This window comes from Myotis lucifugus, unplaced genomic scaffold (genome assembly GCF_000147115.1).
Source record: "Myotis lucifugus unplaced genomic scaffold, Myoluc2.0 scaffold_59, whole genome shotgun sequence".
Classification (NCBI taxonomy): Eukaryota; Metazoa; Chordata; class Mammalia; order Chiroptera; family Vespertilionidae; genus Myotis; species Myotis lucifugus.
In genome coordinates, this window is record NW_005871107.1 from 4,845,248 (window position 1) to 4,866,459 (window position 21,212).

A 21,212-nucleotide genomic window follows, 5' to 3' on the forward strand; every position below is an offset into this window, starting at 1 on the left:
TTAGCCGTACTTCATGAAAATGCTGTCATCTCTTTAAGCACTAGGTCCATAGAGTAAATTGTTTCTTATTTTATTAGTTTTTAAAATATATTTTTATTGATATCAGAGAGGAAAGGAGAGGGGGAGAGAGATAGAAACATCAATGATGAGAACCATTGATTGGCTGCCTCATACAAGCCCCACACTGGGGATTGAGCCCGCAACCTGGGCATGTGCCCTGACCGGGAAGCGAACTGTGACCTCCCGGTTCTTAGGTTGACGCTCAACCACTGAGCCATGCTGGCCAGGCACATTGTTTCTTATTATAAAAATTTAGTTTTTCATCTAATCAGCATGGACTCCTAAGCTCTGGAGTCCAAGGCCGGGATTCAGCATCCCACTCTACCACTTACCAGCAAATAACTTAGTTGTAGTCTCCTCATCTGTGAAATGGGAATAACAATTACTGTCTTTACAGAAAATATTTTGAGAAAATAAATGGGGAAACAAGTCATAATGTGCAAGGCCTAGAGAAATGCTCGTTTTGATGGGACTGCAACTTTGGTGCACGTTACAACGTTGACCACCAGTATATGCTTCAGAGCTAACGTCGGGGTCAGACTTTCCTTGGACTAATTTTAGCAGAGACTCCCAGTGAATGTCACAACATTTCATCCTTTGGTCTCAGGTTTTTCTAGTAAGACCAATGTCCCAGAATGATGGTTAAACCAGCTGATGGCAATACCATGATACGAATAACCTTTCTGGGCCCCTCCTTATCACTCAGAGGCATCAGATAACAAGAGAAATTCATGTTCTGAAGAACGCCCTTCCCCACATATATTGAAGTAGATGGAAAGCATAAGAAAGCAATGAAGTTTTCCATGGTACCCTTTCATCCTCTTCTTGACTGAATCTATCTCATCTTTCTCTAGTTTTGGGCCTCACAGGTTAATAGGACTTAAAATAGTAATAATGTTAACACTTTACAGAGGAGCATTTATTATACAAAATCTTTGATAATATTTTTTTCTTCCAGGTTAAGGTGATCATTGAGGAAAGTGACAAATTTGAAATTCTAATGGCTTCAAATGAAGTCAATGACACAGGGCACATGCAGATCGTTCTGGTCCCTAATGAGGATGGGGTGATGGTTATTTTCCCAGTCAAACCAACACATCTGGGGGAAATTTATATCACAATCACAGCTATTTCACCTGCTGCTTCTGATGCTATCACCCAGAGGCTTTTAGTGAAGGTAAGTGGTTGGAGTTTCAAATAAATGAAATGGAAATACATAGTTGAAAAGGAAAGAGGAGATGGTTTTTCTTGTTTAGATTTGTTGGCAAGACCTGCAAGCTCACCTCCTCTATCCTTCTGGTAATGTCTAATGATTTTTTCCCATCTATATGTAAAAATATATTACACTTTGGAAGTACTTGCCAGTTTCCTCTTTAAATTTATATTATGTTATTATATTATACTATATTATATTAATTTATTATTTTATTTTTTGTTAATCCTCACCAGAGGATATTTTTCCATTGATTTTTAGAGATAGTGGAAGGGAAGGGGGAGATACAGAGAGAGAGAAACATCAATGTGAGAGAGACACATCGATTGGTTGCCTCCCACACGCGTCCCTGCCAGGGCTTGGGATCGAGCCTGCAACCGAGGTATATGCCCTTGAAGGAATCGAACCTGCCACCCTTCAGTCCACAGGCCGACATTCTATCCATTGAGCCAAATTGGCTAAGGCTCCTCTTTAATTTAGAGTATGAATGCCCTAGCCAGTGTGGCTCAGTTGGTTAGAGTGTTGTCCAGTTCACTGAGGGGTCTTGGGTTTAGGCAAAACATTTCATGGAATGGTAATGGAAATGACAAAGCAGAAAATGAAAAGGTGATAAGAAAACCTCTCTGAGGTAGGTTCTATTATTACCCAAGAGAGAAATTAAATGCTTATCCAAAGTCTCACTTGACAGAGCTGGCATTTGAGCCCAGGGCTGCCTCACCTCAGAGTACAAGTGCTTATCCACTATGCTGAGTCAGGGCACATACCCAGGTTTCGGTTTTGATTCCTGGTCCAAGCATATTTCTCCCTCACATCAATGTTTCTCTCTCACATTGATGTTTCTCTCTTTCTCTCTCTCTCTCCCTCCAATCTCTCTCTCTCTCTCTCTCTCTCTCCCTCCAATCAATGAAAAACATTTCCTTGGGTAAGGATTAAAATAAATAAAAGATAAAGTCAATTACATTTACCAATTGTGTTACAATGGGATCCTGTTAAATCATGCTAAGTGGACATGTAGATTTTAAATTTTGAAATTCCTCAGCACAAGTAGAAGAGATTTTATAGATTTTTTTTAGAGAACATATTATGCACAAAAACACAACTCAGTATAGTGGATAAGCACTTGTACTCTGAGGTGAGGCAGCCCTGGGTTCAAATCCCGGCTCGGTCAAGTGTGACTTTGGATAAGGTATTTCTCTCTTGGGTAATAATAGAACCTACCTCAGAGAGGTTTTTTTTTTTTATCACCTTTTCATTTTTTGCATTGTCATTTCCATTACCATTCTATGAAATGTTTTGCCTAAACTAGAAAATAAACACTTATTAACAGATTTGAAGCAAGAATCAAGAAATGGTAGGCATTAACGGTACACACACTGTAGACACAACAGGGCAAATGTTTGTCTTATGATTTGCATACAGTTCTTGGTAAACTGACGAGTAGGGACCACATGAATTATATTGCTTTTGTTTCGACAGGCAGAAGGAATAGAGAAATTCTATTCACAATCCGTCTTGTTGGACTTGAACAAGAGGCTGAAAACTACGCAGAAAGCATTGACTTTCTCCTTTCCTCCCAATACAGTGAATGGCAGTGAAAGAGTTCAGATCACTGTGGTTGGTAAGAACAGAGTGTATCATCATCACTACTGGTTTATTTGTACATGATAATATATGTTTTCATCTCTTTGTAGACATACCACATTTTCTTATTTAGTCAAAATGCAAAGAGGTTGCAAAAAGTTTTCAGTTGGTACCAAATAGAAAGGCTAGCAAGATTACAATAGAAAGGCAGACTAGCAAGCTATGTGTCCTAGACCAGTTCTTCTCAGTGTTCAATGTGCACAGGAATCACCTGGGGGTTCTCGCTTAAGGGCAGATTCTGGCTTAGTGGGCTTGGGCTGGACCTGGGATTCCGCATTTCTGACAAGCTCCCAGCTAATGCTGATACATCTGATGTGCAGATTACTTTTGAGCAGTAAGTCCCCATTATAATGTGGCTGCAGGGGGTGGCTATTTCTACGAACAGAACTTCTGGCTTCTGTGGCTCCCAAGTCCCAACAAATAGCAGAATCTTCTATGGCGTGTTGTAAAAACACAAATCTCTGGGCTCTACTCCCAACCTCCTCAGTCAGAATCTCTTGGGCTAAGGCTAGGGTAGGTATATTCTGACCACCAGAGGTTGAGGGCTACTGCTTAGGGGAGCTGTCTGTGCAGGACACAAGCCACCTTTATAGTAGGAAGCTACCCACTGACTGTAGGCATCCTCTCCTCATCTCCTGCTGGTGCCCGAAAAGTACTTTTGTACTGACTTTTGTACTTTGTTTATATAGTTGTGCTTTCTAACAAATTGAAGGAAATGTTTAGATTAATGACATCAAAATGGTTCAGTTTTCAAGGTGTTAGGACCTGAGGCACTTTCTCAGAGGTTCTTTTACATCTCATCTGCAGGTGTAATGCTTTTTTTTATAACCCCAAGTAACCAATTCCTTTATAGAGGACTTTCTTTGGAGCCTTAGATATAACTCTTTTTTTAAAAAATATTTTTATTGATTTCAGAGAGGAAGGGAGAGGGAGAGAGAGATGGAAACATCAATGATGAGAGAGAACCATTGATCGGCTGCCTCCTGCATACCCCCTACTGGGGATTGAGCCCGCAACCCAGGCTTATGCCCTTGACTGGAGTTGAACCTGGGACCCTTCAGTTACCAGGCCGACACTCTATCCACTGAGCCAAACTGGCTAGGGCAGATATAACTCTTTAAAAAGAATTAAATAAACTCTTTGTTTAGGGGAATAAGTTCTGCATAGGCATCTCCTGCAGTGTGGGGATGCAGGGAGGATGCAGTCCACATATGCACACAAAGGGAAGAGCCTTGAATTTTATTTATTTTATCTATTTTTATTTTAAAAATATATTTGCATTGATTCCAGAGAGGAAGGGAGAAGGAGAGAGAGATAGACACATCAATGATGGCAGAGAATCATTGATTGGCTGCCTCCTGCATGTGCCCTTGACCAAGAATCAAACTTGGGACCCTTCTGTCCACAGGCAGATGCTCTATCCACTGAGCCAAACCAGCTAGGGCAAGAGCCTTGAATTTTAAATGTATATCATCACCCCTTACATTGGAATGAATCTATCTAGGGTCATTGAAGTGCTCTGAAATTTACTTTTTAAGCTTGTGGTAAAGAATGGTCTTTCAAGTTTTATTTTATTTATTTATTTTTAAAATATATTTTATTGATTTTTTATAGAGAGGAAGGGAGAGAGATAGTTAGAAACATCGATGAGAGAGAAACCTCGATCAGCTGTCCCCTGAACACCCCCTACTGGGGATGTGCCCGCAACCAAGGTACATGCCCTTGACTGGAATCAAACCTGGGACCCTTCAGTCTGCAGGCCAATGCTCTATCCACTGAGCCAAACCGGTCAGGGCTCAAGTTTTATTTTTATATGGTTTTTATTTTAAAAAGACTATTTGGTAGCCCAGAAAGTTTGAATATCAGCTTGCTCTTTGAATTTTGAGAGTCTAAGTTTATGTTCACTCTGAATATTAGAAACAGAACCTGCAGTGGTAATAATATAACCTTTATTTAGATATTTGAGTTAACATATGAAGTTTGATATCATATGGTAGTGTGACTGCAGCCTACTCATATGAAAGAGTTCTTCCTCTCTTTTAGGATTCATTTTTTTAAAGGATCGGATTTTCACTAAGTATTTGGACTTGAAATGGTATAAGTTTCTAAACTACACAGAAGAATATTCTTCTCCATATAGCTCAACCTCAGTGGGGGCAGAATTAGAACTCAACCTCTATATTTCTGAATTTCTACTTATTTTTCTGAGTCATGGTGTTAGAATGTGGGTAGAGAAGTCTTTTAATTACATTTTGTTTAATTTTCTATTACTATCTTTAAAGAGTATTTCTAACCTTTTTGATCCTGAAAGTCATGGAAATGCTTCTATTTGTTCTACTTTGTTGTTACTTAAATAAAGCACATTGAAAAATATTACAATTTCTATCTTTTAAAAAATTATTTCTCTAGTATTTGTAGTGTATTAGTAAGAAATCAGAATGGAGTTCTATTTATGTAAAGAATATTAATTAAAAAATCATTTCTTTCCTATAGAAGAATGATGGTTTGCTATGGTTAATTCTTGCCTTTTTTGTTCAACAATTATTTTTAAACTTATTTTGTTGCCTAATGTATGCCTATATCTTTAGCTGAGATAAAGGTGTCCTAATCTGTCATGTAATCTGCAAGTTCAGTATCACTGTATTATCACGTATTTGAGCAGTCATCCTAAACACTTGATGTAAATTTTCTACTCTGTTCTGAGCACCAGATGTGGAAGTCTGTTCGCCGCCAACAGGTGCAGGTATGGAGTATTTGCTGAATGTGTTTCCATCTTGTGCTTTCAGGAGATATTCTTGGCTCTTCCATCAGTGGCTTAGCCTCATTGATTCAGATGCCTTATGGCTGTGGTGAACAGAACATGATAAATTTTGCTCCAAATATTTATGTTTTGGAGAGTTTAAAAGAAAAAGCCCTTTCATTTATGAGACAAGGTAAGCATTTCATTTTATTTTATTTTTAAATCATTTCATTTTATTTTATTTTTAAATCTTTATTGTTGAAAGTATTACACATGTCCCCGTTCAAGGTAAGCATTTTAGAAACATACTTTTATTTTATTTATTTATTTATTTTTAAATATATCTTTATTGATTTCAGAGAGAAAGGGAGAGGGAAAGAGAGATAGAAACATCAATGATGAGAGAGAATCATTGATTGGCTGCCTCCTGCATGTCCCCCACCAGGGATCAAGCCTGCAACCCAGGCATGTGCTCTTGACCGGAATCGAACCTGGGACCCTTCAGTCCGCAGGCCGACGCTCTATCCACTGAGCCAAACCAGCTATGGCCATACTTTTATTTTTATTATTATTTTTTTAAGGCAGAGTTCACTCTAGACCATTTTTCAAAATAGACAGATTGTGTCTTTGCTATGTGATCGTGGGACTCAGTAGATGGTGCTGAAATGTGCTGGGAGTATGAGTCTTCAGCTCATTGTTTTTCTGATTGCTGCTCAGTTGTTTGTTAAAGGTTTGGTTTTGGGAGGGGTTTGTATTTTAATAAGGGACATGGAATTTAAAGCTGGGTAAAGGAATGAATGTTCACTTATTCATTAAACATTTAGTCCTTCCTAGTGCTGGGGACAGAGGAAGTCAGGGCCTTTCTGCTCATGGAATTCCCTGTTCAGTGAAGAGTCTGGACATACACACAGGTGGTGTCCCAGGTGGGGACCTTCTCAGTGCAAATAAAATGTCGAGCAGATGGTGAGGAGAGAAATCTTTGTCCGGGGAGGCCCTGCTTGACCCCCAGCAAAGGGCACACCAGTGGTGACTCTACCCTGACTCCTTGAGAGGCTCATACTGTTTGTAGACACCAGATGCTTTGTGTCTGCCACTTGCTAATACCAACCGCGACCATTAGTTGAGTGCTTACTATGTGGCAGGCAGTGTTCTAAACACTTTACATCTAATATCTCAGTTAATGCTCATAATTAGTAGTATCCTCCTGTTTTTACAGATGAGGAAACTGAGGCACAGAAAAGTTAACTGACTTGCCCAGGGTCCTATAGCAAGTGAGTGGCAGAGCTGGGATTTGAACTCCAAGTGCTCTCTGTGGTATAATAGTGTGTGCCAGGCTAAAAACAAAGGAGATCTTTGCACATTGCAATAATGGTTATATTTAAGGAGATGAGTAAAATGTATTTGAAATGGTCATAATTTAACCTTGAGAACACAAGATTCTGACTTGTATTCAAAATTTAATTTGTTGGTTCCGAGAGGAAAGTATGTGGGAACTAGACTGTTGTGAAGACGACATGATATATTGTAGCAGCAGTCAGTTGCATCTAGCTAGGGAGTTAGGGTTTAAAGTCCACAAGTAAATCTGGTCCATTCTCCCTCTAAAAACAAATGGGAGCTTCTTCCCCTCTGTCCATCCCATGGCTAGTTCTCCCATTCATATGCCACCATGGACCACTCCAGGGGCTCATAGATTCTCTGCTTCTGTGCTCACCGTCTCCACATATTATAAAAGGGAACTTTTGAAATTGTCAAAATCATGTCACTGACTTGCTTAAAATTCTCCAGTGGGTTCCCGGCCTCATCCTACAAGGCCCCGACTGAACGGCCTGGCCTCCACCTTCCACCTTGTCTGATGCTGCCCCGTCTGGCTCCCCGCCTGGAGCTTCAGAGCCTTCAAACTTGTTCTCCTTCTGGGAGGCTCTTCCTCCCGATCCTCCTGTGGCCGGCTCCTTCTCATCACTCATGTAGTGTTTTCCTCCGAGTGGCCTTTCCTGACCATTTATTAATTCTCACTTACATTATCCCATTTCATTTTATTCACCGCATAACATTTAAAATTATCTTGCTTTTTTATTTTAAAACATATTTAAATACATTTTTATTGATTTCAGAGAAGAAGGAAGAGGGAGAGAGAGAGATAAACATCAATGATGAGAATCATCGCTCGGCTGCCTCCTGCATGCCCCCTGCTGGAGATCGAGCCTGCAAACCGGGCATGTACCCTGACTGTTAATCAAACGGTGACCTCCTGGTTCATGGGTCAGTGCTCAGCCACTGAGCTACGTTGGCTGGCTTTATTTATTTTTATTTTTAATATATTTTTATTGTTGATAGTATTACAGATATCTCCCACCCCCCCTTTTTATTTTTAATTTTTATTCTTTTTTTAAATGTCCGAAAGCACCAGGGTTTGAAAGGGACATGGGTGGACCCTCCAAACACAGGGAAATGCTTTCGCAGTTCCTCTCCCTGCAATTTTCATTCTTTTTATAATCCAACTGTCTCCTGCACTAGAAGGTAAGCTCCCTGGCAGTGGGGACCATGTTTAGTATCTTCTCCACTGTAGCCCTATCTTGGCACTTCAATAAATGCAGGATGGATGAACACATTACTATCAATATTGACTTTTTTGGGCCTTAGGTTCACCATCCTAATGTGGAGACTGGATCTAGACGATCTCTCAAGTTCTCCCACAATGCAGTAGTTATTTGTCAACACTGCAGGCAGGTTCCCGTCAGCTAGGAATTGGGACCAATGGTTTCAGTGTTTCGCCTTTTGAGCTGGTGAAGTGGCTGATGGAAGTCGGTACAGTGGAGCGCCCCTACATGCACCATTTCACACGCTGAACTGAATCACATTTCAAAGTGGAGGACAGAAACTTCTTGGTATAATGATTTTCATTATGAAATCAGCGTCTCATTTCAGAGACTCTGTTTTTTCTTTTGCCATCACATTTGCCAAAGTTCTTTAAATATACCGTTGTTGTTTTTATTTTTTACGAAATTAAAGTGGCTTTGGCATGAGTCATGATTATATTACTTAAATGTCATTTATGAACAGCGCATTGTTTTACTTAAATCATGCTTGGCCCAAGAGCCCTGTAACCTGACCCATTGTTTTTTATCCAAAACAACAGCTACATCATTGAATGAAGTGTCTTTTGCTGTCAAAAGAAAAATAGAACCGTAAAATGAAAGCTGTTTTTGATAAGGACCTGAATCTGTTAATTAGAGATTGAAGACACTTGTTTTCCTCAAATATTTAAATCCTGGTGCCTGCAGCTCGATTTTCAAGTGAGACTCAGACTGGGCTTAGTTGAAAACACATTATGTTTTCTCTGTTGAAATAAAAACAGGGGGAAAGTAGGTTTCAGAAGTCTGATGCTGCATTTGGTCATCACAAGAATGGCCAGGGGCAATGGTGGAGATGTTACTGAAAAACCTGGTAAAGTTCTCATCTTCCATTTCATGTCACAGAGAGGAAGGGAGTTGATTATGACTACTTATCTTTTAGTACAGAGGATATTTTCACCAGCTCTTTTTTTTTTTTAAACCACAGGAAGTGATTGATACAGTCACAGGGAGCGGATTTTACCCCTTTTAATTTTTGTATGCAATTTTGACACTTGAGGTAAACCACATTAAATTATGGTTAGAACGTTGCTTTTCTGTGTGTTTCTATGCACAGTGCTTTCATATTTATCATGATAAATTGTAAATATTTTACATTTGTGGCTATTTCAAAGAAAAGTCATGGCCCAATAAGTATCTTTTCTGGCCCTTAATAAGGAACCGTTCATGTGGACCTCTGGACTTCTTCTGTATTTTAATTGTCAGAGTGTCTGGTAATTCTGGTTATACGGTACTATTACTTTCTAACTCAAGGACTAGTCATAAAACTATGAACTTAAAGGCTGTACTCTTATTTCCTCATAAACTTTTGGAGAACACCATGCTTTTGCCTTTCTCACCTATCATGATGAAACGTCTCCAACCTAGGTGACTACACAGAACATTGAATTGCATTGATAGACATTACAGCTGAGCCAACAATGTCATTTCTGCTTCTGGGATGGGTGATTTGGAGGAGGAGGAGCCGAGGGCTCTTTAAGGATGCAGAGAGGGTTTAGGAAGAGGAAGGGAACATCACAGGAGACTCCTACCAGGAGAGCCATGTGAGCTGCTCTCTTTAGGTTCTGATTCTCTGCTCTATTTTACCATTGGGAGCAGGGCTGGTGGTTTAGCTTTTCTGTTTTATCTAAACCAGCTCAAGAAATGCACTCCCCAAAAGGAGATTGTCCGCGAGTCCTCACCGCCCCCACCCCCCTCCTCTGGGCTGGCTGCCCCTGGTGGAAGAATGGTGCTAGTTGTTGATATTAATGGGGACTGCTGGAGGTCAGCCACCTGAGGGGTAATTTCCATAAGCACTGATCTCATCTCCATGAGCTCATCTCTCTGACTGGTTTTACAATAACTCAGACTTGGAACTGCAGTTGTTGATGTGATTTGGGGCTTGGAGTCACATGGTCTTCTTCTCCATGTGGGTCCTTCCTTTCACAGGAGCAGCTCCTGTAGTGATGGAGGGCCCTGTACCTTTCCTTTTCTTTGTCCTCTTCTCTTTTCCTCTTCTTTCTCCTCTCCTCTCCTCCCTCTCCTCCTCTCCCCTCCCTTCTCCTCTGCCAGACTGAGTTCACTCACAGTCTGGTAGATTTAGTCTTGAATTGGAAATCGAGGGAGAATGTCTTGGACTCTTTTGCTAATTTCTTTTGTGAATATTAGACCATTATTCTGCTTCTCTGTGATCCCTGACTAGCTCTGAAAAAGGAAGAGATTTTTTGCTGTGTTTTTTTCCCCAAAAATTTAACTTTTTTTCATTCTTATTTGATTTTTTGAATATGTAGAACAATTCTTCCAAAAGTCAAACCTGTTCTAAAAGGTATATGCAAAGGTATATGTAACTCTTGTATCCCTTCTCCCTATCCTTGTAGGTAACTTACTTCATTAGTTTCTAGTTTCTTTCTCTTTCTGCAGAAATGAACATCTACGCATATGTTTTCTTGGTTCTTTTTCTTACACAAAAAGTTATATGCTATACATGCTATTTTAGACTTCGCCTTTTTCACTTAATAATATATCCGGCAAATTACTACACATAAGTTCAGAGAAATAGCCCCCGTTCTTTTTTCACAGCTGCATAGTACTGCATTGTGAGGATGTACTGCATTGTGTTTAACCAGAGTCTAATTTGGGGGCATTTAGGTCATTTCCAATATATTTGCAATTACAAATAAAGCTTCAATGAATAAACTTTTGTATGAATATGTCTATATTGTTGGAGGTGTATCTTTAGGATGGGTTCTTAGAAGTAGGATTATTGGGTTACAAAGTATAGACGTTTTCCTACACAGGAGTTGTACCATTTTGAATCCCCCCCCAGCAATGATGAGGACCCTGGTCTCCTTACAGCCTCCCGGACAGAATGAATGGTCAAGCTTTTGAATCTTTGCTAATGTGATGGATGAGAAATGGTACCTCAGTGTAGCTTTAATTTGCATTTCGCTTATTATGAAGATGAATATTTTTCACATATTAAGGTCCATCTTTCTTTGTTTTTTATAAAATGTCTGTTCTTGTCTTTTATTCATTTTTTTCCCTATAAGGGATCTAAAAATTTTCCCTTTTAAATTTAAAAATGTTCTATATATACATATAAATAAATACATTGTAATTATATATAAACATATACATAAAATTTGTTATTAGGGATATTAGCCATTTGTTTCTCTTACAGGCTGCAAATATTTTCTTCTAGTTCATCACCTGTCTTTTAACTTTGCTAATAGTGTGTTTGCCATGAAAAATTTAAAATAAAGTGTTTTGTAGTCAGATTGACCAATTTTGAAAAATAACTGGGCGGTTGAAATGATATCTGTTGCTTATTGAGAGCTCGCCCTGGAAAAAGTGCTGTGCTAAGGACTTTTCATACATCAGTCATTGAAAGAGGTCTCTGAATTAATAGGAAACAGCAGTTGCACAAAGAGATCTTGGCTAAGGCCTATCTCCAATACCCACCAGCTGTGTGACCTTGCACATGGTGTATCCAAGTTCCAGTTTTATCATCTTTGAAAAGGGATACTAATGGCATCTACCTCATCGGGTTGTCCTGAGGATTGTCTTGGTCCTGAAAGGGCTTTGAGCAGTTCCTGACACATAATCAGTGTTGGATAAAGGTTGGCTCTTTAATTACCGTGCCACAATATTTTAGTTTTAAACATATAAATTATAACCCAATATCCCCTTCTTCAGATTAAGCAAAATTCTGCCATCATTTAAATGGTATCTTTATTTCTTTTACCATAGGTCTTAAAGATCACCATGAGACAGTGTCTTGTTTTCTGAATGCTTTGTCTTACGGTAGTTTAAATCAGCTGCTCAGATCTAGGGTTTCTTGTGGAAAGACTCATGGAGAAAAATTTGGGACATGGCGAGAGCAGGTTAACTGTACTTTAAAAACATTAATGCTTATGTTTTGTTACTCAGATATGAATAACTATAATTATTGATGCTTCTAAAATGTGGTGTTTATAAAGTAAAAATTTTTATTACTAGACTTCACTAGGGATTAAGATCAACTTATTACAAATGTTCATGGTTGCTGGGCTCTACATGGACGCTGCAAGGTCATAGTGCGTGCCCTCCCCTGCCTGTGGTGGAATCCTGCCATTTCCAGGAAGAATTCTTGGTTATTAGAGAATCATTGATAATGCCTGGAGTTGGAAATGTTTTTGGCTGTTGCTCATGCTTGATATTTAATGATAAATTATTGCTATTTTAATTTCATGTTTAGCAAGTTAGTCTGTTGTGGTTGTTTGGTGGGTCTTTAGTTTTGGGCCTATGATTTCGCTCGGCAGCTATGAAACATGTGCCTCTTTTTTGCAACCATTTATTTGCAAACATGAAACATCTGTTTTAATTAAAACAGACACATGAACCTTAACCCCCTCCCCAATTTACTTCTATAGTGAGACTTCATTACCACCATCAAGTTGTTTTTTCTTAAGTGAGAACTTAGGATTGAGCAGACCAATTGGTCTCTGATTTACCTCAGTTGGCCACGGCAAAAAAATTTTAGAGGCATTGTCTTCGATTATTTAATAATTCTCCCTTTCTCCAAATCCCTCTGTTGCTGGTCTAAAACTAGAAAGCATTTTTATTTTCTGTTTTAGCTTTAAACTTTAAGACTTTTTTCTTAGCTATCCAGCAGTTTTTGATGACTCAGTATTGAAAGCATTGTACTGGAAACTGCAGAGTTAAAGAAAACTCTGCCTTCAGTTAGCTTGCTTTTGAATGGCTAGAATTATTGTCTATGTTATAGTATTCTTCTGAATTTACTTTAATTTGGGGATATCACAGTTGTTATTTTTTGCATTCTGCTGAAAAAATGCTGGTGTTTTACATTTTCCACAGGACTTAACGTGGAAAATATTTTATATTAGTTGCTGATTTGAATTCGTCTTCTTTCCTATTCTCTACCCGTGTTTCCTCGGTATGAAAACATGATTAGAAACTGCCAATCATTGCAAGTTGATTACATTGATGATCTATTTTGGTGTCTTCAGGTTACCAGAGAGAACTTCTCTATCAAAGGGAAGATGGCTCTTTCAGTGCCTTTGGGAACGATGACCCTTCTGGGAGCACTTGGTAAGTGTTCTTGCTAACAGAGCAAATCCTTGTCATGGAATGGGCCCTCACTAGGTCACGATGGCCATGAAATTGGTAGATGTGTTGTATATATAGGCTCTGAGGCTGTTTTCCCCATAGCCTGGCTTTAAAAGAGATTCTCCTTTTAAATATGATTTTAAAACACTAACAAAGCAAGTGTTTTTGTGTAGAAAAGATAGGTCATAAGTCCTCTTTTGGAAAAAGCAAAAAATAAAAATACCACACGATGATGGTAGGGCTGACAAGAAAATTCAGTTAGAAATACCGGGTGATTATGACATAATTTTTTCTTTAATTTATATGATCAACATGAATTTTTTGTTAAGGCAGTCAGTGTAGTTTGTTTAACGTTATTTTTATGTGTGTGGGATTAAGTAATGAGTATCTAGAGTTTCTTCCAGAATGGAATCTCTGCATGGCTGATTTTGGATGATTGCTCTCTCTCCTTGCTCTTTCCTTACTATCTTCAATTCTATATTTCACTCAGAAAAAGACTGACTGTATCAGTTGGGTTGGACAGGGCACGCTATGGTAACCACCCCTTAAATCTCAGTAGCTTACAGTATTTACAAGAGGTTTTCTTTCACATGCTGCATTTCCACTATGGGCCAGCAGGGGGCACTGCAGTCTATGCTTCAGCTGCCACCATCTCACCTCACCGGGAAGCTTCAGGCTTTAATATGCAGCTCTGGCAATTGGATGCTTCAGCCTGGGTGTACCATTTCTTTTCACTTTATCATTATCAAAGCTGGTCACATGGTCATGTTTCACTTCAGGGAGGCAAGAAAGTGAATTCCTCTGTATCCTGAAAGTAAAAGGGAACTGGATATTATTGAATATTAATAATATTTACCACACTAAATCTTTTATAGGATGAAACAGATCTGGTTCAAATTTTCTTTTGGCATGAGTCAGGATATAGATCCAAAAATAGAAAGGTTTCAGTGTTTTATTGCTTGACATTCTTTTCACCTCAATACTTAGTGTTCTGTAGCGGGGATCAGCCAGCTTTTTCTGTAAAGGTTCAGAGAGTAAGTATGTTAGGCATTATAGGCCACATGGTGTCTCTGCAGTATATTCTTCCCTCTCCTCTCATTCCTCTCTTTTTCCTTTTATATCTTTAAAACAAATTTTTAGATGGAGGATGGAGTGGGGAGAGGTAAAAAAACCCAACAACACCCAAAACAGACTCTGCTGTATTTGGCCCAAGGACCAGACCTAGCCCAACAGATTTAGCCCATAGACTTTAATTTGCTGCCTCCTGTCCTATGGGAAAGAAAATATCAATTTTCTCTACTTAAAAGTATGGCAGTTTGTGACCTATATATACTTTATTCATATCTTTAGGGCTGAGAGAAGTATGTAATAAGTTCATCCTTGGTAAATACCCAGAACAGTCCAAAGATGAGTAATCTTGGACAATTTATTTAACTCTCTTGGAATGTCAAATTCTCAATCTATCAAATAATGAGTCTGTATTAGATGATTTCTAAATTCCTTTCTAAGTCTGAGATGATGTGAGTTGACCTGAAATTTCTTGATCACACTCAAGTGGGAACTAGGTCTACCAGGGAGGCGGCGTTGTTCGTGTTACCTCCTTGTTGTGTCCTTCCCTTTGTTTCTTCTTCGGGGAGTCTCCCTGGGGTGACTCTTCTGATGGGGAAAAAAGTGTTGCTATTGTTGGTGTTTTCTCGCTCAGCGTTATTTGGAGGACTTTATTAATTGTATTTTATGTCATTTCCCTCCACCCCTTTTCCCCAAGGTTGTCAGCCTTTGTTTTACGATGTTTCCTTGAAGCTGATCATTACATAGATATTGATCAGAATGTGTTACGCAGAATATATACATGGCTCAAAGGACGTCAGAAATCCAATGGTGAATTTTGGGAGCCAGGAAGAGTGATCCACAGTGAGCTTCAAGGTGGCAATAAAAGTCCAGTAACGCTTACAGCTTATATTGTGACTTCTCTCCTGGGTTATAGAAAGTATCAGGTATTTCATCTTTGATTTCATAAATGATGGGTGGGGAATCACAGGAGAGGTAGGTTTGGATGGGTCCAATATGTGTCTGGAAACTTAGGGAATTTTGTATTTTATATCACATTTGAAGTATGAATTTGGGCATCCTTTTGCTTTGCATTTGTGACCACATTCCAAAATCTGAAAATAAAAATATTGACCCACTTTCTCAGAGTAACTAGGAGAATTCTAAAAATGCTTTCCAGTATAAATGTTGTTGTACTTGCTGTTGGTAAGCTAAGTCAATTCCTATTTTATTGTTGGAAAGGTTAATTTCTTAGGGGACAGACAATTCTTCAGAATTTGGGAGTGCTTTTTATTAAATTTAGGTTGTGAAGGGTTTTTTTATTTCTAAAATATTATGGAGCAATTACAGTGTCTGCTCATTTAGTACAAAGTACACCCACACTCTAAAAAGCGTGTTAAATGGGCATGGATGTCTGGTTGAGAATGAGTGTACGTGGAAAGTTATGCTAATGAGCTTAATTTCGCTCCAGAACTGTCTCAATGATTGATGCCTTTACTGCTTAATGCCGACTGCATTTCACCTGATCAAAACCAGCCATTCTCTATATTAAGCTCCTACTATTTTCCTAGCCCAGGTCTAGGTGTGCAGAAGAGAAACTTTCCCCTGAATTTAGAGCTTCAACCCCTGAGATTACATATGAGAAGTATCTTTCTTTAACTATATTGTATGCTTGAATCTGAATTCATGATATCCAACGGGAGAAACCCTGGCAAAAAGTTCTACTTTTTATTTCCTGTAAGGCACGGTGCCTGTTTACTTTCAAAAACGGAAAAGTAGTGTTATGGTTTAAACACATGGCAAATCAATGAATGTCAATGATCATTGTTGATTCCCATTGCCTAGGTCAAAAGTCAGGTGCTTCCTGGACGCTGAAATTATTTTTTGAATAAATGCTTGAAAATACTTTTGGGGTTCTTTTGAATGGTAAAATATATATTTTTTTCTTTCAAGCCTCATCTTGATGTGAAAAACTCTATCAAGTTTTTGGAGTCTGAGTTCCTCAGAGGAATCCCAGACAATTATACTCTGGCTCTTACGACGTATGCGCTGTCCATCCTGGGGAGCCCTAAAGCCGCGGAAGCTTTGGATATCCTGACTCAGAGAGCAGAACTAGAAGGTATATGCGTAGCCCATGGACACGAGCAGTGGGGTACTGAAGACCCTGGGGGTGGGGTGAGCAGGGCCTAGGTGGAGGGGAGTACAGGGAGGGGGTGGGATGGGAGATATCTATAATACTATCAACAATAAAAATATATTTCAAACAAGGGGGTAACACGCAGGTCCTATTGGAGGTTGTTAGACTGTTGGGCACTAGGAGATATATAAATTATGTGAGAGAGTTTTGTAAGCCAGATATGAAGTTGATTAATTTACATCTTCTAAATGGGATGAAGCATGAAGCACAGAGGATTATGACATGGTCATGTTGCTTCTACTCTCCCCAAGAGTGTTTCAGAGAATTTCAGGGCGTGGGTAGTTTCTTCTTTAGGATACATTCTACCAGATGTCAGTTACCCTTGTAGTTTTCTGATACCATTTCTGGTTTGGTGGCCTTGAGTGGTTTTTAAGACCTTGGTTTATGAGAGATTTGGGTTCAAATTCTGCCTCTGCTACTCCCCTTTGTGAGCTGCAGTATTCTGAACTGTAAAATTGGAGTGACACCAACTTAAGGGTTGCTGTGAAGATTAAATGAGATAATGCACAGTGCTTGCTGCATGGTCCATGTTTAAAAATGGGAACCACAATGGTAATTAATAGAAACACAAATGCCAGAAAAATGCTGTTAGTGATATATATATTTTTGAATATATATGTATTTTTTAGTATATATAGTCCCCATTCAAAAATATACATATTTTTGAATGGGGACTATTTAGAGCAGTGGTTCTCAACCTTCCTAATGCCACGACCCTTTAATACAGTTCCTCATGTTGTGGTGACCCCCAACCATAAAATTATTTTCGTTGCTACTTCATAACTGTAATTTTGCTACTGTTATGAATCGTAATGTAAATATCTGATATGCAGGATGTACTTTCATTGTTACAAATTGAACATAATTAAAGCATGGTGATTAATCACAAAAACAGTATGTGATTATATATGTGTTTTCCTGATGGTCTTAGGCGACCCCTGTGAAAGGGTTGTTTGACCCCCAAAGGGGTCGCAACCCGCAGGTTGAGAACCGCTGATTTAGGGGCTACAGCAGGGCAAAACCTACAGATGTTGTCACTTCCCAAATGGCCTCTACAGTCAGGGATTCAGGGTGTGTGTGTGTGTGTGTGTGTGCAGGCGGTTGTGAATGTGTAGTTAGATAGATAGATATGGGGATGAGTGAGCTGAAACAGAGCTGTTTCAAAGCTCTGTCGATTCAAGAAGGGATAACTGTAGAAAGTATTTTGAGACTTCTGAGGCTGTAACAGATTGAATCCTTATCACCTATTGTTGTGCTGGGGATAAAGATTATTGCACAGAGGCTGAAGCAGTCCTTGACGTTTCTTCTTCTCTGCTTGGCAGTTATTACACATTCCACCCAAGTGTAATCATCATCTAAACAGTAATATTTGAGGGGGGGGCACCAAATAGGATGCTCCTCCAGGGGCTCGTAGGAATATCTCTAGGAAGATTGTTGAGTTGGCCAGGGTCCCTCATTTTTTTCTTGGGGGCTTGGATTTTGAACTTATAACACCAACTTTCAGATAATGAAGGAGAGGTTTCCCAGAACATTAGAGCTGGTTAATGGCTGATTCCCAGAGCAGGGTTCTTTCCAATGTATTCTAAAATATTTTTGTGATGGCCTGTTCAGAAAAGTTATGTACATTATTTTCTGGAATATAGTATGTTTTTTTCCTTTTATTTATAGCTATTGAGTCTAGAGCCAAACATATGGATATCTTTTGGGAAAATATTTTCATCAAAACATCCTCACATATAACCAATAGGGAAAGAATGAAAATTTATGTTTCAATAGTTTAAAAAGTGACGTATAAGTACATGTTTATATCTGTGCATGCATGTGTGTGTTTAAATATACATGTTTTATTTGGCATACATATATACATATAAAGCAATAGAAGTCATTTTATGTTAGCCAACTAGAACTTGGACCAGTGTAAGGATATTTAATGGTATAAAATGTAGGTTTTCTGTCATTGGTCATTCTGGCATTACTTTTCTCTTGCAGGAGACATGCTATTCTGGGTGTCATCAGCGTCTGGACTTTCTGAGTCCTGGCAGCCCAGATCCCTCGATATCGAAGTCGCAGCCTATGCGCTGCACTCACACTTCCTGCAGAATCGGATTTCTGATGGAATCGCAATTATGAGGTGGCTGAGCAGGCAAAGAAACAGCTTGGGAGGTTTTGTATCTACCCAGGTGAGTCATGACAGTTTTTATTTATTTATTTTTTTCAATATATTTTATTGATTTTAGAGAGGAAGGGGGAGGGAGAGAGAGATAGAAACATCAATGATGAGAGAATCATTGCTAGGCTGCCTCCTGCACGCCCCCTACTGGGGATCGAGCCTGCAACCCAGGCATGTGCCCTTGGCCGGAATCGAACCTGGGACCCTTCAGTCCGCAGCCGACGCGCTATCCATTGAGCAAAACCAGCTAGGGCAGTCATGACAGTTTTAAATTTATTATCCATCCATCCATCCATCCATCCACCCATCCATAGCTTTAGGAAGTATGTAGTTGCTTTTTTTTCATGACTTCATCAAATTACTTAGCAGTTTAAAAGTTAAGTAACTTAAGCCAAAGGTTTAAATTACTCATTTTAACTTTTTCTCATCATGGATGTAAACATCGCCTCTGATATTTATAGGGAATAAATTAGTTCCCCGTCTGTATTAGCCATTTTCCCATCTGTGGTAACTGATATTGTAGATGGTGAGTTCTGTCCAGCCGATATTTTCTGAGCCTCTCAAGGAGATTCAAAGATGAATAAAGGAGACTTCCACTCTCAGGGAAGGGGGATGACTGTATAGCGGGGTTCCTAAACATTACTGTATTTACCCTTGGAAGACCTTGATGTATACTTATATACACACATGGTTTTCTTTTCTCAACAGGACACCATTGTGGCCTTGAAGGCCCTGTCTGAATTTGCAGCCCTGATGAACACAGAAGGGACACATATGCAAGTGACCATAACGGGGCCTGTGGCACCAAGTCCTGTAAAGTTTCTGATTGACACACAGAACCGCTTTATCCTCCAGTCGGCAGAGGTGTGGACAAGGGGTGGTTATTTAAAATTCTGTGCAGGTGACTCCGTAGGGTAGAAAATGGTTTTAACTCCGTTCTATTGACTTCAACAAAGACTTGTTCCCAGAGCCCTGTAGCGACTGGGAGGAAGGAGCACACTCCTTTGGTTGAATTTGCTGAGCTGGGGAAGGGAGGAGGGGATGGGAATTTTGAAAAGGAGAAAACGTGGGCACTGACATATTGGGACCAGAATGAACACCCATTGAGATACTATTCTTTGCAGGAATCGTGCTCAATTTCTTTACATGTGCTACTGCACTTATTTCTCAAACCAGCACTAAGAAGTAAGTTCCATCCAGCAGATATTTTCTTACTTTTATCCCTATTGTACTCATGATAAAACTGAGGCTGAGAGAGGTTAAGAACTTGCTCAAGATCATGCTACTAACAACAGTAGAGCTCTGACTTGAACCCATGGTTTCAAAGACCATGTTCTTTTCAGCTGCCCCACCTGCCCTCATTAGAGAATTGATAAAACCAGTAATAGAATTCTTACTTTGATATGGAATAAAGGCCTATGCTAGACCCTAACCTTATCTCCCTGGGTAACCTTGTGGGAACTTGAGGGTAATGGATGAAAGTAATAATTTCAAGGCTGGAAACTGAGGAAGAGGGGCTATGGCAAAGGAAAAGAACGAATAACCTTAGTCATAGGCAATGATGATGTGTCACTGGGTGCCCAGCATGACCAAGGGATTAGGCACTGACTAAGGGAGGTCAGTGGAGAGAGCTGGCGTGTTTCTTGTCTTTCATCAGCCCCTAAAGAAGGGCAGGCCTACCCCTAGCGCTAATGTGCTTTTCTAAAGGGCAGAGGTGAGGGCGTGTGAAGAGTGGGCGCTATTTTCTCTGACTTCACTTCTGTCATGGTTGACCCAGAGCTTTTGATATGTGAGGCCCTGTAAAGTTCTTAGAGCTTTCCACAGATTGCTCACACTGTATCCCTAATGAGGAATCACACTGACCTCTTGTGCTACTTGGAAGGACCTAGATATGGAAAATTCGCCTTATTCACTTTCCCCCACCTTTATTCAGCTTGCTGTGGCAGTGCCAATTGAAGTTAATATTTCTGCAGATGGTTATGGATTTGCTGTTTGTCAGGTATGTAATAATATTTGGTTAAATATGACTGGTTATAACAATTCTTTGGTTTGGGGCACTGCTAAATCTTTAAGTTAGACAATGTATAGAATCCTTAATGATTTATTTATATGAGTTAGGCAAGATAAATCACTATTAGAGACGTTATTAGCTGGAGAATAGACAGCAACTCTATGGATTGATAATCTATTGGATAAATATTTCTTGGTTATTATATACAGCTTGAAGTGAGGACGAAAATCCTCCAACACTATTCCTGTGACTTGTTGGGAACTCCCACATTATTTTATGAAAATAGAGCCCTGAATTTTAATGCTATGACTTAATAAATAAATATGCATTTTACTTACAACTTAATATTCATCAAACAATATAAAGGTCAACATGGTATTACAAGTAATTGACCTAAAGATAGGAAATGTGTCCT

The 21,212-nt window shown here is 39.3% G+C and overlaps 1 protein-coding gene and 1 non-coding gene across 4 annotated transcripts in view; one reads left to right on the forward strand and one right to left on the reverse strand.

Annotated features, from left to right (window-relative positions):
* The window catches only part of CD109 (CD109 molecule), a 116,056-nt gene that overhangs the window by 84,604 nt on the left and 10,240 nt on the right, over positions 1–21,212 (forward strand). For all 3 annotated transcript variants that reach the window (XM_014456360.2, XM_023754282.1, XM_006089333.2), the window contains exons 21-29: positions 1,019–1,237; positions 2,750–2,891; positions 5,701–5,847; positions 13,273–13,354; positions 15,138–15,366; positions 16,373–16,538; positions 18,606–18,796; positions 19,495–19,650; positions 20,720–20,785. In XM_014456360.2, coding sequence (XP_014311846.1) covers positions 1,019–1,237; positions 2,750–2,891; positions 5,701–5,847; positions 13,273–13,354; positions 15,138–15,366; positions 16,373–16,538; positions 18,606–18,796; positions 19,495–19,650; positions 20,720–20,785 — 1,398 coding nt within the window. The remainder of the gene's footprint in view (positions 1–1,018; positions 1,238–2,749; positions 2,892–5,700; positions 5,848–13,272; positions 13,355–15,137; positions 15,367–16,372; positions 16,539–18,605; positions 18,797–19,494; positions 19,651–20,719; positions 20,786–21,212) is intronic.
* Positions 8,046–8,172, reverse strand: LOC111826172. Its single transcript, XR_002829435.1, has one exon. It is a non-coding gene; the product is annotated as a small nucleolar RNA SNORA71 (small nucleolar RNA).